General features: G+C 40.3%; 1 protein-coding gene across 2 annotated transcripts in view; it reads right to left on the minus strand.

The window, feature by feature from the left end:
- LOC113134511 (guanine nucleotide binding protein (G protein), alpha activating activity polypeptide, olfactory type) overlaps nucleotides 1-17,290 on the minus strand; it is a 37,186-nt gene that overhangs the window by 5,076 nt on the left and 14,820 nt on the right. For both annotated transcript variants that reach the window (XM_026313921.2, XM_026313923.2), the window contains exon 5: nucleotides 15,114-15,211. In XM_026313921.2, coding sequence (XP_026169706.1) covers nucleotides 15,114-15,211 — 98 coding nt within the window. The remainder of the gene's footprint in view (nucleotides 1-15,113; nucleotides 15,212-17,290) is intronic.

Consider the following 17,290-nt stretch of genomic DNA (forward strand, 5'->3'; position numbering starts at 1 on the left):
ACAGATCAGACTCAGATTTTGCACTAAGGTTTATCCATTGCCACAGGGTACAGAAATATGGAAGTCATTAGGACTCAACTACATAGAATCACTGAATGTCATCACATCAGCAACCTAGAAAATTAGTGACAGGTTTAGGCCAGTAACTTGTGACTCCACATCAGATAAAACCAAACCCTGACCCATGGGCAAGAGATCCCCTCAAAGAAAAACCCAGAGCTACTTTCACACTAATGCAATCCAACAACAAATTAATCCATTAAGTGCAGATATACATGCTAATATATCACACATTTTCAAATTTAATCACACCACAAATTCAACATAATTGATTAAATCCAAGTCTTGGGCAGTACCTGTTTTAAATTAATATTGAGATGTTTGTGTGAGCTGCAGTGAACAGCTAGCATGGTTGACTAGAGGTTCAGCTGTATAGTGTCAATGCAGCTGGTCTCCACAAGAGGGCAGGGCTGTTCAGTCTGGGCTATTTTGGTCTGTCTCTAGCCAGAGTGATTACGTAAGGTGGTTATTGTGGAGGTTAGACAGCTTGCTGTTGCCATCCCTTCACTACTGAGAGAGCATGTGCGGCAGCGGTCGCAGCAGCAGCAGCAGCAGCTGGGCCTTTCTGTAGCACAGCAAGCAGGTTTAGGGACACACGGTCACACAGGTCCATGGATGGTCCGGATCACACTATGAAAATACTCCATAAAGGGCGGTGTAAGGGCCAGAATGCATATAGGATAAACCAAAGATTATATTAATACATTCATATAGTATTTGATGTGACTTGATATCAATGTTGTGCATAACATGTTTCAATTGGCTGAAACAATCCGTTAACAATACATCTCATAAGCGCAATTTTAGCATTTCGATTTCTGCTACCTTAACTGACTTAATATGGAGGCAACAGTGGACCACACCATGGCCCAAAGCAAAAAGGCCCTTTAATATATTTGTGGTAAAAAAGCAACAGAGAATGAATGGTCCATTATTAACCATTAGGTAACAGACACACTGCTCATGTGCTTTGACAACAGTGCTTTCATCACACTGACTATTTCTGCTTTACACGGTCCACTCAAAAGGAGAAGTAAAGCCATTTCTGACTTTTTCACAGAGTTCACAGTTCAGCAGACACAACACACATGTATAGAGAAATGGAAAGGAGCATTTCAAATGTATTTTCATAAACAGACTTTCAGCTTTCCACAGAAGTGTTGAGATAATACAGTGCCTTCAGAACTCATTCAGACCTGTTCACTTTTTGCACAGTTTTGTGTTGGAAGTTTTTGCTTTTGTTTTCCTTAAGAAATGTCTAGAACTTGAGAGGACAATGCTTGGAAAAGCACACACCTATATATGTACATAGGTCACACTGCATCTCCAGTAAAAAACCAAGCCAAGAAGTCCAAGAAATTCTCTGCAGACATCTGCAATAAAATTATGGTGAGGCATAAACAAGTTCTAGTGCTTTGAGTGTTCCCAGGAGCACAGTGGCCTCAATAACTGAAATGTAGGAAGTCTGGAACCACCAGGGCTCTAGAGCCGTGTGACTGGACAAACTGAGCAACCAGACAAGAAAGGCGTGTTTAGGGAGAGCAGCTTCAGAAGTCCTATACAGAGATGGAAGAACCTGCCAGAAGGACAACCTTCTCAGCAGCTCTCCATCAATCACTGGCTTTTATGGTGGAGTAGCTAGATGCATGTGACAGCCCGCTTGGAGATTTTTTTTAGAAGGACCTTAAGCTGTCTGCATTCAGGCTGATATTAAAAAATACTTTCTGTCAGTATATGATTAGGTCTGCAAACAAACATGATTACACTAACAACTATTTTTTCTAACTTTTACTGACTTTGTAGTTCAGTCTCTAAAATAATAAATGCATCCCACATTAGCTTGGAGTGACATCTTAAATTGCTTATTATTTTAGTTCAAGCTACACAACGTTCTTATTAACCAGACAAGGTATGTGTTTACCAACACATCTTCTCAGGCTGATCAGAGGTCTAATCCAGAATGTAAAATTCTAGCTGAAGAGAAGGAGTCCAGCCCTTGTATTGAACTTGTAACCTGACCTTTGGATGGTAAAGACACTTTGGCAGAGAGTACATATTTTAGACCCATAACATTTTCTAACTCTAAAGACACTAAACACCCAAACCTGAAGCATAAAGCCATCCTGAGAACTTTATGACCACTAGTGGTGGCTCAAAACATGTATTTCATGCATCTTGCACTCTGTCAATGGTTTCCAACTTTTTTTTTTTGTGACCTCTTAATTCAAGGCAATATCTCTATGGCTCTGCTCATCATAATTATCTGAGCAGTTGTGAACACTTTAACCAAACTTTAATTTCCAACTACTTACATGAACAGTCTTCAGAGAAGAAAGTAGAAAAGAATAAAGTTTAAAAAAAAAAAAAAAGACAAGCTATTTGTATGTTCTTAACTGAGGTAGAATCTGATTTACTGCTGCGAGTGTTAGTCCATTAATTGGTTAGCCACGACACACTCCTAAACCCCAGTGTGACGTCAAACATCTTAGATACTCAGCATTAAGACAAAATATGATAATCATAATTAAGAAGTTGAAACTAGAAACTAAGGGAATCTGTTTCTCCATTAGTGCTCATCTGGAACCAAGACAAACAACGAGCAAACCCATTAGACTCACAACAATCTCCCCTGAACACATAGACACATTCACCCACGAAAACATAGGCAAAACCTCCAGTTTTTACCCCATCACTGCAACAACGTGGGAGTATTTTTGGTCAGCCTTCCTTGCAGAAAACTAGCTAGGTTATAATTACTGAGTGCTTTGTGACTGCCCTGTGACAGAAGTACTATTGGTAGAAGACTGGAAAGCCAAATATAGTCCTCAAACCCAGAAGGAAAAAAAAAAAAAAAAACAACGGTCCTGGATCCAGGAAAAATGCAAAAAGAGAAAACATTGATTACAGAGTGGCTGTCCAGATAATACCTTATCAAAAGGTTTGGGTGCAGTTTTCTGTGAGTATGGCCATTCTGGTCAAGTGCCACAAAGAAGAGCTGTGTTTTATGTCCAGACAAATCAGCGGTTTATATTGGCTTCTTCAGCGTCCACCCTTAACTATTCACTCTTGGCATCAGAGATCATTATGTGATGTGGTTGTTCTGAGGAATAAAAGGCCATTTCTTTGTCACTTTGTTCTTAGTATGTATTTGTCTGTTTTTTCCACTTTGAAGTCTGTTGGCAACCATCAAACCACATTAATCCAGCTGTAATTTCTCATTCATTTTTTTTAATCTTTACACTCTGTCCACCCCCACATCAAAAGGCCTTTCACTATTCAGTGACAGTTTGTTCTGAACTGGCAGGACAAATTTAAAAATTCCACTACTATCTTGTCTATTACAGTCCCTCTCTTTGTGTCTGCAGGGCTGGGTTGTCTCTGTATTTAGCCAAAACACAATGTACTCGTCCTGCGGGCCAGTCTGTGTTGCTATGTATAGTTTTTGTTGTGGACAGGATCGCTTGACTTGGCCTGGTCTTTCTGTGTTGTTGGCCTCGTCTTTCCATTAAAACACAGACACAAGCATGAATACACACACGCAACCAAAACCCTCACCCACCCTCCCACACACACACACACACACACACACACACACACAAACACAAATACCAGTATGTTGAGGGATGGTTGATGCTGGGGAGCATCAGGCCTCAGCCCCTCACATGTTGCTGCCCATGGATGGTGGTGGTGGTGGTGGTGGTGGTAACAGAGAAGTAGAGCTACTAAAACACTTGATACCATGGCTTCGGGTCACCTCAACTCCATGGGAGCTTCGTCGCAAACCAGTTCACTGATAGAAGCTTGCATATGATTTCAGAGCCACAGCAAACAAACAAAATGGCCTGTATACAAATAAAGCATAAGTAACCAACTGGCAAAAAGTGAACCAAAACAAACAAAACATCCATATTTTTTTACAAAACAAATATTTATATTAATATCACTTACAAACATGTACAAAAGTGGAAAAAAAAAAAAAAAAAAAGACGCTGGAACAAAGACCGGAAAAAAGTCCCCAACAGACAGTCACACCAACAAACAGCGCCCAGCCTCATGTGCTCATTTGATAATCGGGTTGACTTTTTTACAAACAGTGGACCATCTTTAATTAGCAGTGAAGAGGAGCCAATCAATAGTTTCCATATTTTCAGCCACTCAGGACAGCATAATAGACTTTCACTTTGGTCTCCAACTGACTGGTGACAGCACTTTAAAACCCTAGACACGGCAACATCACCATCACAATGTTTCTATTTGACATAGATTGATTTAAATCTAGCCTATACACACACATTTGCTCTACCCTATACACACAGGATTTTCTGTATCATATATTTACTGTAGCTCCATTGTGTTTAAGGTTTATTCTGCCAAGACCAAGAGAGTTAAAGTATCAGAGACAATTATTGGTAATATACAGGACAAGCAATATTCACCATGGACAAATTAAAAAAAGAGCACCACGAGAAAGACCTCAAAGGTAATTTAAAGAAAATTGCCAGCAAATAGCATCACTGAACCAATGATGCCGAGGTAATGCTCAGAGCAATGACTGCTCATCACAAAACGGTATGACCAGCATCAACGACACCTATTTTCGTAATTGGTCAGTTATTGCCTCAAACAATTTAGTTATCATTGTGCTGATTAAATTAAATTAAATATATTTTTAAAAAGCTCCTTGTAATTTCCAAGACATAATCTTGTATCGTTGGACCAACAGTCCAAACCTCCAAAATACAGAATTACTATGATATAAAACAAATGTAATTAAAAAATCCTCATATATGCTAGAACCAAAGAATGCTTAGTATAATTTCTTGAAAAATCCCCCCCCCAAAATCATCCAAAACCTCTATTTGGATGATTCATAAAATGACATGACTGTCTGACTACAATCTAATATTTCAGCATGTAAATGTTTCCTTCATGCTTCAGTTGTCTTCTCTTACAAAACACACCCAGTATCCTAACAAAACCAGCTGCACTACACAGCTCATCGCATAGCACAGAGTGTCAGTGTATCGAACTGCTACAGTACAGATCTATGTGTGAAGCTGGAGCTGTGTAGGATCCTGGTCACCTGGTGGAAAGATCTGAGCCTGGGGTTCAACACATCCATCCAAACAGGAACACTGTGCAGTTTGGGAGATGGATCTGATACTAGACAAATCCATCAACGGCTCAGTGGGTACTTCCTAAATATAGGAGCAAGAACGGAGACACTCCTGAAAGTCAAACCAAATCTTGTGTAAACAAAAGTGCCTGCTTTATCTCAAGGCCGGCAATTCGCTTTCCAAGACCGCATCAAGTCATGGTTTTGAAAGGTGTTGTATAAAAATGTAAAATACATTGTAATGCCCTTTTGTCTCTGTTCAGTGTCTATGTGGACCATTACACTACCTCTTCCTAAAATAGACTCAGCCCCTAAATTCAGTGTTTGAGCCACAACGTGGACTGAACTATGTCCCTTGTTGAGCTCCTAAGTACAGCTCTCACAGTGAGATTGACTTATGGGTTTCTCCAAATAATACTGAAGCTCAACATCAATACACTATCTGTCAGGGACTGAATTAGTCTGCACCAAAAAAAAAAAACAAAACAAAAAAAAAAAAAACAAAAAAACAAATAAAAATAGTCTAATCAACAATATCGAGCAGGTTTCAATTCTCTTGCCTGTAAACACCCGCAGTCTCCATGTCAAATCAGTTGTTCCGCTTGGAAGTCAACCAGTGACCCAGTAAAAATGAGCTTTTCCTCTTTTCCTCTAATCAAAAGTCAATAACCAATATCAGAGAGGGGAGTCTACAGTATCAGTGTAGATTGCATAAGCCCAACCGGAGCTGTGCAGCCTGAACTGGCTGGTGATTAGGTATCAACTCTACCTATGCCGGTCCCAACAAAAACAAGTTGTTTCCCTTTTTAATTTTTTTTTTTTTTTAAAGATTATAAACATGTAGATTCTCTGGGTTTAACTCAGTAATCAAGTTTGCACAGGACTGCGAGTGCTGTGTAGTTCACATACTGGCCTGTGGGTGGCATCCCCTCGCTCCTGCTGCACACAGCCTCTCTTCCACACTGACCCTGCCTGCTTTTAGCAGCTGGGTTCCCATGGCAACCCCAGTCAGTCCATACCACTCCTCCATCTCTCTTTCTGTCTCTATCCTCCCATCTCTTCCTAAGCCAGGCCACACTTGCATCTTTCCATTCCCAGACTCTGCCATACAACAACACAGAGCAGATCCATGTTCTGTGCTAGCTTCCTACACTGTTATGTATGTCAGTGTGTGTGTGTGTGTGTGTGTGTGTTCAGTGGAAGAGCAGAGCAAATTTAGGCTTATCAAGACAGATTATTTTAGAGTGTCACCATCTCAAGCACACAAACAAAAACAGGTCAAGGAAAAGGGAGAAAAAGCAGGAATATAATGTGTTGTGTGTAGCTTGTACACAGGCACAACAGACACAGCATCAGGTGTGATAAAGTAGGCACACAGGGTTATATGAGTTGAAAGCTAAACCGCCTGGGATAATTTATAAAGATGGGACAAAGCATGGAGCAGTCAAAAGGAGCCACATGACATGGGCCTAGCTATGCTAATGCATGCTTAAAATTACACTTTCTGCCCAAGTGGTAACCGAAAACTATGGTGGTAGCTACAATCATGGAGGAAGAGAGGCATCCTCCCCTCCCAAAATCACTGATCTGAAATGATTTGATGTGTTGGTGATTAATGGAATATGTGTAATAAAAGGTTAGAAATACATTTTCTGTCTATTAGCTAATATGTTCATCTTGTATTAGCTTTCCAGCAGGAACAGGAAGACATACTAACAAGCAACATGCATAAATGAACAGATAAATAAATTACAACTTTACTTAAATTGTAGCAACTGTAAAAACATTTCAGGTGTGGACTGACATTACATGAAATAAATATTGCTCTACAGTACAGTGTCACTCCAAAAAAAGCCCCAAAGGCACCAAATGAGAAACTGGATAATCCCCTGACATGGGATATTTTTTGCCAGGACACTTTTCAATAGATCATGACCAGTATCTATTTGGTGATCATCAGTAAAATGACCATCCAGAATCTCAGGTGAAGAATGGGTACCACAATAAATCATTCAACCAAAGCTGCTGAACCATAGCTTGTGCTGGATCCGTATGTTTTAAGCTAGCCTCCAAACTACCTCCTTCAGGTCAGTCTGATAAAACAGCCAACAGCTTAAGCTGTCTAGGCAAACAGCCTGATGTGACAGAAAAATATAAAAGGTTTCTATAAACAGCTTTGTGCCCCTCGCTCACCACATTCCACAGGAGGTGAAAGTTGAGGCTTGTATGACTAGTGGCTGAGACCTTTTGCCTGGGTGTGGCTAGACACTGTTAACTGCTAGCCTGGGCTACAGGCCACACCACCTGAGCTACAGTAAAAAACTAGGTCAGTCTCTCAGTAGAAAACATAGTAATGTAAATGCTAAACACACAGTCATATGGCTTTTGATGGATTTTGCATGACTCCAAGTCTGCTGTTGCTTATGCTGATAGGAAAGAGGGAGAGAGTGTGGAGCTGGGAGCCCTGGTCATGATTAGACAGCAAAATGTCTCCTTGCGTGTCAAACCCCACTTTGATCAATCCAGCTCCCTCCTCTCTGTCTCTAGCAGTGGAAGAAATGGTTGAGTTGTGTATGTGTGTGGAGGGCAGGGGGAGACAGAGCGAGCAGGAAACCATATGGCTGCATTCATACACTTGCAATAATTTGTTTCATGTCAGGGCATTAAGACAAGAAAAGGTATGCCTAGCCATTGCCTAGTCTCACACACACACGCGCACACACACAAAACCACCACAGAGGCGTTTTGTGTCTCACCTTCTGCTACTGACCTTCCCTTTGTTTACAGCGCATTGCCAGGATACTCCCTTTGATTCGGCTGCGCACACGTGACCCTCCGCCAGTTTCTGCTCTGCAGTGCTGCTGCTAAAAATAGCCTCAGCTTGCCCTGGCTCCACAGCTAGTTTACATAAGCTCTAAAGGGGGTGGGGGGTGGAAAGGGAGGGGGAGAAAAGGGAGCGATGGGAGGAGAGAGGAGGGGGAGCCTCAGTGAAGAGAGACGGACAGAGGAGGAGGAGGGGGTCTATGCACGACCATTCCACAATCTCTGAGCAGGGAACCTGCAGCGCCACTGCTGTCCTCCAGCAGTCTGTGCCTTTACACTCCTGGTCAACAGCAGGCTGTGTGTGTGTGTGTGTGTGTGTGTGTGTGTGTGTGTGTGTGTGTGTGTGAGAGAGAGAAAGGTATATGTGTGTGTAGTCGGCACACTAACAGACACAGATTTCCGCCATTCACCAGCCCAGCTCTGTGTCTCGGTCTGTCCTTTAAAATGGACGCACATTTTAACCCAAAAATAAAGATCTATTTATAGCTACAATCCCCCTTCGTTAAGTGGAACATTAATTCCCATTTTTCTCTGCAACACAGCTCATGTTAAAGAATGAGACAAACCTACAAACTAAACACGATCGTTTTGCTAATTTTATTTTTAGTGCAAAAATTGTTTACTTTCTTTAAAATATACATTTATACTTTAGACATAATATTCAAATCTATCTTTTTCTACAGACAACGCTGGCTTTCAGTTCATTGACTAAACACGGTCTGTAAGAACCTCTGTTCTTTAAAAACAAAATAAAGACAGTGGTAGTGTAGCTAATCTTGTGACATGTAGCATGTTTTGCCGGGCAGCTTTAGGCTCTCTTAACTGTTTCCAAATGCCCAGCCACGGCTGAGAACCTTCTACACCTCACATCTACAACTTCTGCAACATCCACAGTATTTCCAAGGAAAGAAAAACCAATTAGCAGTTACAGTAACACTAAAGCTCTGGCATTTAGAAAGTTAAGATGTTAAATGTTATATGATGCTCTCTCTGAAAAGGATTTACACAAACACACACTTTGAAAAATGCTTGATATAGGGAACAACATGTGTTCTGCGACATCCTTTCTGCTGTTGCTTTGTGGCCTCAGGAGAGGACTCAAGAGACAGAGAGAGAGAGCAAGAGGAAGAGTGGGAGAAAGAACGAGCGAGTTGGTCCCACAGGGGGCTCTAACAACCTTAAGGACAGTGGTTTGTGTAGATGGAGTCCCACTGAGCTTCCAGTGGATCAGATTCTACCGTTTAGCTCAAAGCCACTCCTTCCTTTTCATCGGAAATCATGCACACAAGCACACAACTTCTCACACAGAGAAATATTCAAACACATGGACACAAACACGCACACACTTCCATAGTGCCTCCTTTGATTATCTCTCGGTCAGCTGACAGCAGGGTCATCTGATTTTAGCAAGTGACACAAAGGTTTTTGTTAATCTGGATTAAAGCCTTACAGGACTCTTTTTATGAATAAAGTATTTTTTTTTTACAAATAATGTAGTTATAAATACGACTTCAATTCTGCTGTAGTAAATGTGGGATTGCAATTTATCATCACGTTAAAAAGTTGTTAAAACAAAAAAATCTAGAGATTTAACAAGAAGTAACTAACGTGCTCAACAACTAGAAAATATGAACATTTTTGTAAAGTGACCTGAATCTGATATAAAGACACGATTCACAGAATGTTTTTAATGTCATTACTTATATATCTTAATTTTGCTCTTTGCAGCACTGTTTGAATTTGGAGCAAACTGGCTACACTGTTGCATCATCTGTCATTTTCTTTTCCAAAATCACACCAAACAAGTTATGTTTTTTGTTCTTTCTGTAGTCTGCTCTCCATACCAGCCCATCATTGCCTATTATATTACTCTATTAATTTCTTCTTTTCTTAAAAATAACATGATAATCAATCTTTAAAAAAAAGAAGCTATTTCACTGAAATGTAAATACACAGACCACTTCAGATATGTTAAGAAATACCCAGAGCGCAGAAGATGGCCATCAGAAAAAAGTAGCACTGACATGCAGCCGGTGTATAAATATCGCTCTCCCTGGCTCTTCCGTGAACAGAAGAGGCTCCTTATTGAGGAGAGCCACTGTTTGTGAAGCGTAGCCCCTCTGTTTCTGTAGGCCCTTCAGGGGCCAGGGCTGGCTGACAATGCTGGCCATTCTTAGCACTTTACTGTTCCAGATGACTGTGTCAGTGGCCCCCAGGCTGGTGACAGAGTCCCGTGACCAGTACTACACCCTAGCCCAACCCCAGCCTAGGCCAAGAACCAGATGCAGCTTCAGATATGTCTATCCATACACTAGCCCTGGCTGTTGGACTCTGGACGCTGCTGGAGACCAGTCCCATTCCAGCTGTGCTTCTGCAACCATGGCTATGTACATAACACCACATCCTTAGTTATAATAGTCGATGCAAATTCAATCAAATTCAGTAGTTATTTGTGATGCATTAAGTTTAATTGACCTTAAAACAGTATTATTCCTATTTGTAACTTTTGAAAGACCTATGAACAGTAAATGAAGAACTGTTTAAAAGGAACAGCTTTAGGTTTTGGACTTGGTCAGACAAAACAGGATGTAGCCCTGTCACTGAGAAGCAAAGAATGATGACTTTCACTATTTTCAGACTTAAGCTAAACAGTGATTTATTTAATTGAGAAAACAACCAACAGATTAATGAATAGTAAAAAGAATCATTGGTAATTTCAGCATGAATTGCGACATTTAAGGAATAAATAAATAAGATAATTAAAAACAACTGTATAACATACCACAGACTGCCTACACTTTCCCAAAAACTATTTCAACTCCAGAGGGAGTCAGGACATATTGTAGCATCTTTTAAAATATCTCTTTTACAATCCACAATATTGGATCTTTGCCTCTTCTATTTAAGACTGATTAGAACCAATGGTGGTGGTACCACTTTTGGTGGTGCCATAAATGCTTTACCTATTCAGTGGCATGAATGCCACGGTCATGTGTACACAACTCAAACTGATCAACGACAGTCTATGGTTGGCCACCTAGTGTTTTGGGAGTATGCTGTTTTAAGTCACAAGAAGTGTTTAATTTACGTAAGATAAAGGCATCTAAAGCCAACTCCAGACACAGCATCAGCTCCATCTCTACCCCAGGCTTCATTCTCATTGCAGGAATAAACCCAGCTTTATTGCTAAGCCGTTTCATAGCCTCATTTTCTTCAGTTGCCCTACACTCCCCAACTCCAACTCCAGGACAATCTCCATACAAGCCAGATCTCCTCTAGCCCAGTCCCTGGTGCAACAGCCTCACCTCCCCGCTACCATACACATTTACCTAGAGAGAGCTTCATACCAGCCTAAACTGCATGAGGCACTGGGAAATAATCACCACTATAGTTAGAAATATCTTAGAATATATGAACTGTGTCATGAACTGCGTAATATCTGGTGGGAAGTGCAAAAAAACTCTCAAATGCTCAAATAAAAAAGTGAGAGGCCTGGGAGTTCAGATTTGCGTGTGAAAAAGGGTTTGATTTTGCTGTTGACACATCCTAGGCACTGCAATGGAACCAGGCCGCAGCAGCTGAAAATAGCTTATAATCAATCAACTGGCAGACACATATCTACGCTCTTAAAACGTATAAATGTGCATTGCAGAGAGCAGATCAATGGGTGACAGGATTCCAAAAGCATCAATATGGACATGCTCTTTGGCATTACAAGCGCTCGCCATCGGCCTATTCTTATTTCCTGTGCCTTTGTCCAATGGGCTGTTCAGCATTGGGCCTGCTGGAAAAAATATCTGCCAGTGAAGCAAGGTCTCTGAAGGACAACATAGATGGAACACTAGAGGTGTGTAATCTCTGCCATTCAGCTCACAAAATCTAAATGGGACATACAGCGATATCTAACCAAAATTTATTTCTATTTAATCCAAATACAATTTCATAGTATATCTATTGTGTTTGACTATCAGCGAGTAAGGCTGCTACCAATCTGTTCCTCCAGCCACATGTAGGACAACTTCCTCTTTAATTTACTCTCAAAGTGACTGAACACACTCTTATCACATCCAAAATATAGCCTACTGCACAAACACAAGCCATTGTAAGTTTAACACATAAAATAAAAAAAGAGGGCAGGTGTGGGGGGAAAAAAAAAAAAAAAAAAAGATGAAATGACAAGTTCCTGGACTGACCATAGGATTACAAGAGGAGGATGGGACACCATCAGTTTTAGTCAAATGTGTTTTCTGAACTTAGAAGAGCCAAAAGCAATATTTACAGCAAAATACTAAAGTTTCATTTAAATACAGCCTGGTTTCAAAGTTGAGAACTCTGCTTCCTTCTCTTCAGCCCAGTTGGCTGCAGAGGCCATCCACCAGTGCTTCCCTATATCCAGGATATTGAGTGACAACAGTTAGTGCACTTAAGTGGTCATAACAACAATAGGTGCGTGTATGTGAGCCTTTATACACAGACAGGCCTTCTGCCATGTAGGACAAAGTATCTAATAAATGCCTTCCATCCAGAACAGTTCAAACAGAGGTTAAAACTGAGAGGTGAAGTAAGCGAGAGGCCAAACAAATCTCAGACATCAATCAAACACACAACACACATAATAAAGGCATAATGTGATGCCTCCAAAGAACAGCAGGATTTCAAAATTAACCGCAAACATGAAACCATCTTTCACCAATCTAAAAACCATGGCAGGTATAAAGATGCATAAGCACTAAATCACCTATACCAGTGATGGGCAACCCATGTTCCTCAACAGCCACTGTCCTGCTTGTTTTCCACCTATCCCTGCCCTAAAAACTGCTGATTACCTGGATTAGGTGTGTTCAATCAATCAGAAGCTGGAAGATACCATCTTAGATGAGGCTGGAGTGGGGGAAGACAAAGTAGATTGGTATCTTCCAGGCAGTGGCTCTCCAGAAACAGGGGATGCCCACACTTGGTCTATATACTTTAACTATGGGATGAGGAAACGCACTTGAGCAATAAAAAAAAAAAAAAAAGCAGCTTCACACAACTGAACTACTTCTCAAACAGGAAAATCAAACACAAAATTTCTGACATATAAAGTGAGGGCAATCACATTAGTGCTACATGGTTATAAAGTACATTATAACTCAAATTCCAGTTTGTAAGTTCAAGCAAACTTAATGCAATTAGTTATCTGCTTTACACATCAGTAAAATAAACTTTTTGTCGAGTTATTGGTCAAACATACAACTGCTCATCTGCTGTCAATCAATCAGAAGCAGCAATCAGAGCAAGAGCCAGACAGGCAGTGATAGGATGATAGCAGGAAGGGAGAAGAAAGGTACAATCAAATGGAGAAAAAAAATGGTGATATACAAGAGGAGGAAGCTGAAAAACAGAGGAGGACTGGGACCAGTAATTAGGTAGTAGTTTGCATTTAGAAGAGTAGCTGTATCAGAACGTCCATGCAAAAATGCCAGATAAACACAGAAAGAAGTGTAGAGAAGACATAATGACCAAGTTCAAACATGCACTCTAATACCACAAAAGTTACATATAAACCAGCACCTCACAATTTAAACATACTGTTTTTCACTTCCTTCATTTTAATTTGTTAATGTTTACTTTTGTCACAGGACAGTTTTGACAATGCTTCTGTCAGCTGCAAGCCTCAGTTGGTTTAGCTACTACAATATAAAATTTTCTTTCTCAGTTCAACATTCAGAAGACCACTGACTTTGCAAAGTTGCAACAAGAACATAAGAAAGAAGATTTTAAATGTCTATAATACCACAACGTGGCATCATTACAATACTGAAATACTGAGTGAAATAAACAGCTGATGCTTTTCTACATGTAGTGCAGTCGTACCGCACATAGACACAGGCTGACTCAGAGGCAGCAAAGACAAACACAGGCCCTGGACAGTAACAACCTTACAGATTCATGTGACTCTCCAACCATCACCTGACTATCTCTTTCATTTCTATGGAAGCTGCTTTCAAACACAGTAACCAGAGAAGACTTGACCTGAAGTCAAATTTATGTTGAAGAAACATATTAAAAACATATAAAGATTTTCAGGAAGAGAGCAAAAAGGCTGTCTAGTTCTCTGCCATCTTTCAAACATCTCAACATTACACCGATGTAACACAGGATCACAGGATCACCTGTCATTGATAAAGTGCCTTTGACAAACCCTGAGGGAGCCAACCTTAAGGATGGGAGGGGACAACTTCCAGTGAGCTGCACTCCTGAGTCTGTGCCAGGTATATGTCCTCATATTTACATGTGAAGGTAGAGGTGAGTCAGAGAGGTAGACGAAGGAAAGCACTGTAATCAGCAAATCAATTTACATATCCAAACTTCCTTTTACAGGGAACAGAGACCAACAGCACCCTATGGTGGCCCAGTGTATTGTAAAAGCCTTTCAAACAATATGGGGCATTGTGCAAATAGGCAACAGTTTTTGTGCACTGCCACACAGCAGTTATCAGTATTTCATAACTACAGTATGTGAAGTACAATTGTATTAAGAAAATCATCATGCAGGTGGAAGCCAAAATCATGACCCACATATTGTTTGTTGAGCCAGACAAACAACTTAGTCTATTAAGACCACCAGTTGATTATTGTCACCACCAAACATTGAAATAAGAAATACTACAGCTTTATAGACAAAACTGCAGTAATTTGATTCCAAAGAAAGCCACAGCTGGGCATTTTAATACAGGTCAGACCCAACTTTGCATATTACCACGATCAAATGTCAGACATGCTGACGTGAGGAGATATATGTATAATCTTCCAAAGGACGAGCACAACTGTTGCTTGCCTTGCCACACCCAGAGTAAACATATTTTAGCCACAGTCATATATGAAATGACACCAGCACACACTGCAGAGCTGTCACTTCAAACACAACACAAAGAGGATGGGCGGAGCAGGGATGTGACAACAGTTTACAGGCTGTAAAAATATACAACTCACTTGTCTTGCTCTCAGTCTATTATGAATCTGTGGACAACTGTTTAAATAATTTAAGCAGTTATGAGCAATCTTTTGTAAACCTTTAAGTATCCAAAACTCATAACCATTCCACACAATATCTTTTGAAGTTTGAACTCACTATTGTGCGCAGTCAATGAGCTGGTACTCATTGGACCTCTCAAAGCATGCCTTCACTCCTTCATCGTCCCACAGCTTCTTTGCGTGATCAAAGAACTCCTGAGGGGCAAAAGAAAAAAACATTAAGAAACAAACAACAGACCATGTCATATATTAGATAATGCTGAAGTATGGTGTCATGATGGAAAGTCTATGGAACTTAAAAATCATATTCACACAGTTAAAATGAACTCTCTCACACTCTCACACACACACACACACACACACACACACACACACACACACACACACACACACACACACACACACACACACACACACACACACACACACAAATTCTAGGTGAGGGAAGACTCATCTAAACGTGCAATCCACAGAAATTTCCCTCCTTCTGAGCACATGTAATTTAACCCCATTCGCTTAAATAATATATAAATTCTGGAAGGATATTACAGAATCACCTAATCAGCAGTATCTATATCTGTGAGACATTAGCAATCACTTTTTATGTAAAGAAAATGCATGTAACACAGGTAATTATGTTGCATGTGGTGTAACTAAAGCCTTTTACAAAAGTTTAAATAGCCAACACAGACCTACCGTATACTAAAACCTGTGCTTTCAGGCTCCATCTGGCAATGTGCGCCTGACACAAATTTGTTGCCAGACAAACTGTTGGTTATCAAGAAATATTTACAGCACAAATTTCCCCTAATTCAGAAATTGTATCTTTTTTTTCATTTCAGTTTGTGTATGGATTATACAAACAAGACATAACATGCTGACTGGTGAGCTTTAAAGTTCTGAGTAGGCATTTTTCACTGTCGACAGAACCAGTATAGCTGTTCCCCATGCGTCTAGTATTTATGCGATGCTAAGCTAAGCTAAAATAAGATTAGCTAACTTAGCTTGATTTCCAAAAATGCCAAATGCAAAAAATGAGATGGGACTATGTTGTGAGAATTTGATGCTTTTCGTGGTCTTACATTATAGTAAAGAGGATGTTTATATATTTTGGATCATTAATAGCATGACATAATGACATCACCTTGTGCTGTTGGGAGTTACAATGACCATTTTCACTCTTTTCTGGTACCAAGTGATTACAAGGAAATCATTTGCAGATTAGTCATTAGTTGCAGCCCTACTTTGCACCTCTCTTATCAGTAGCAAAGGGAGGTGATGTGAGTTTCTCATTCACTTCCTTGATACTGGTTTATCCAGAAGTTCCTGATTTCATGACTTTCTGGTCAAAAGCTGTCCCCTCTAAACTACAACCTGAAGCAACAAATGCAGTACACTTGTTGGGCATAGCTAAAAAAAATCCAATCCAGAAATCAAATCCAGATAAAACTGCAGAAAAAACTGTAACAAAAACTCTCCTAAAATACACAAATCTTACCAGCACTCCTGTTTTGCCAAATCTATGCATTCCATTGTTACTGAAAATGACTATACATAGTCTCTGTGCTTCAGCTAACTTTCTGTTCCTGGACAATAGGGAGCATTCTGAGGGGAACTCATCTTTTCAATGAGTTCCTAGGTCTCTCTGTATACCCTAAACAAAAATGATAGGGCCAATATCCCTAATCACCTCCTGTGCACAACTTTCAGATGGGTTCCTCCTCTAGCCCGGAACCACCACATGACTCTCTGTACTCAACACCAGCCCTGCACTCTGACTGGGAAGAGGATGAAAGTAGCCCCGAACCAGAGAGAAGGGGAGAAGAAGCCTGATAAATGATCACATGCTCTGAGAGATCTCCTCTCAGGAGATCTGGTGATTGAGTTGAACATGGAGAAACTCCACTGACACAGTGTGCAGAGAAGGGCTCACAGAAAGAGACGTCTTAATTTTTGTTTATTGCTTCTTGGTTACAGATGAATCTAAGGCATAAGTGGAGGATAACATGAACATTATAATGCTATCATGGTAGCTGTGTTTACTTGCAGTCATACATTACATTACTTTCAGTTTTCTGTAACACAGCATCTACCTGCTGTGCCGAACTTTTGGTTAAGAAATGAGGCTATATTTGCTTTTTAGCCTGTATTTGCTTCCACTTCTGTCTCAGTCAAATTTTAAATGTGACCTCAACTACTATCGATAATATTCAACAGTACTGATTACATTCTTCTGCTATTAGTTCTGCAGGTCTGAGGGGTTTGAAAACACAA

The sequence above is a fragment of the Mastacembelus armatus genome, chromosome 17, assembly GCF_900324485.2.
Source record: "Mastacembelus armatus chromosome 17, fMasArm1.2, whole genome shotgun sequence".
Classification (NCBI taxonomy): domain Eukaryota; kingdom Metazoa; phylum Chordata; class Actinopteri; order Synbranchiformes; family Mastacembelidae; genus Mastacembelus; species Mastacembelus armatus.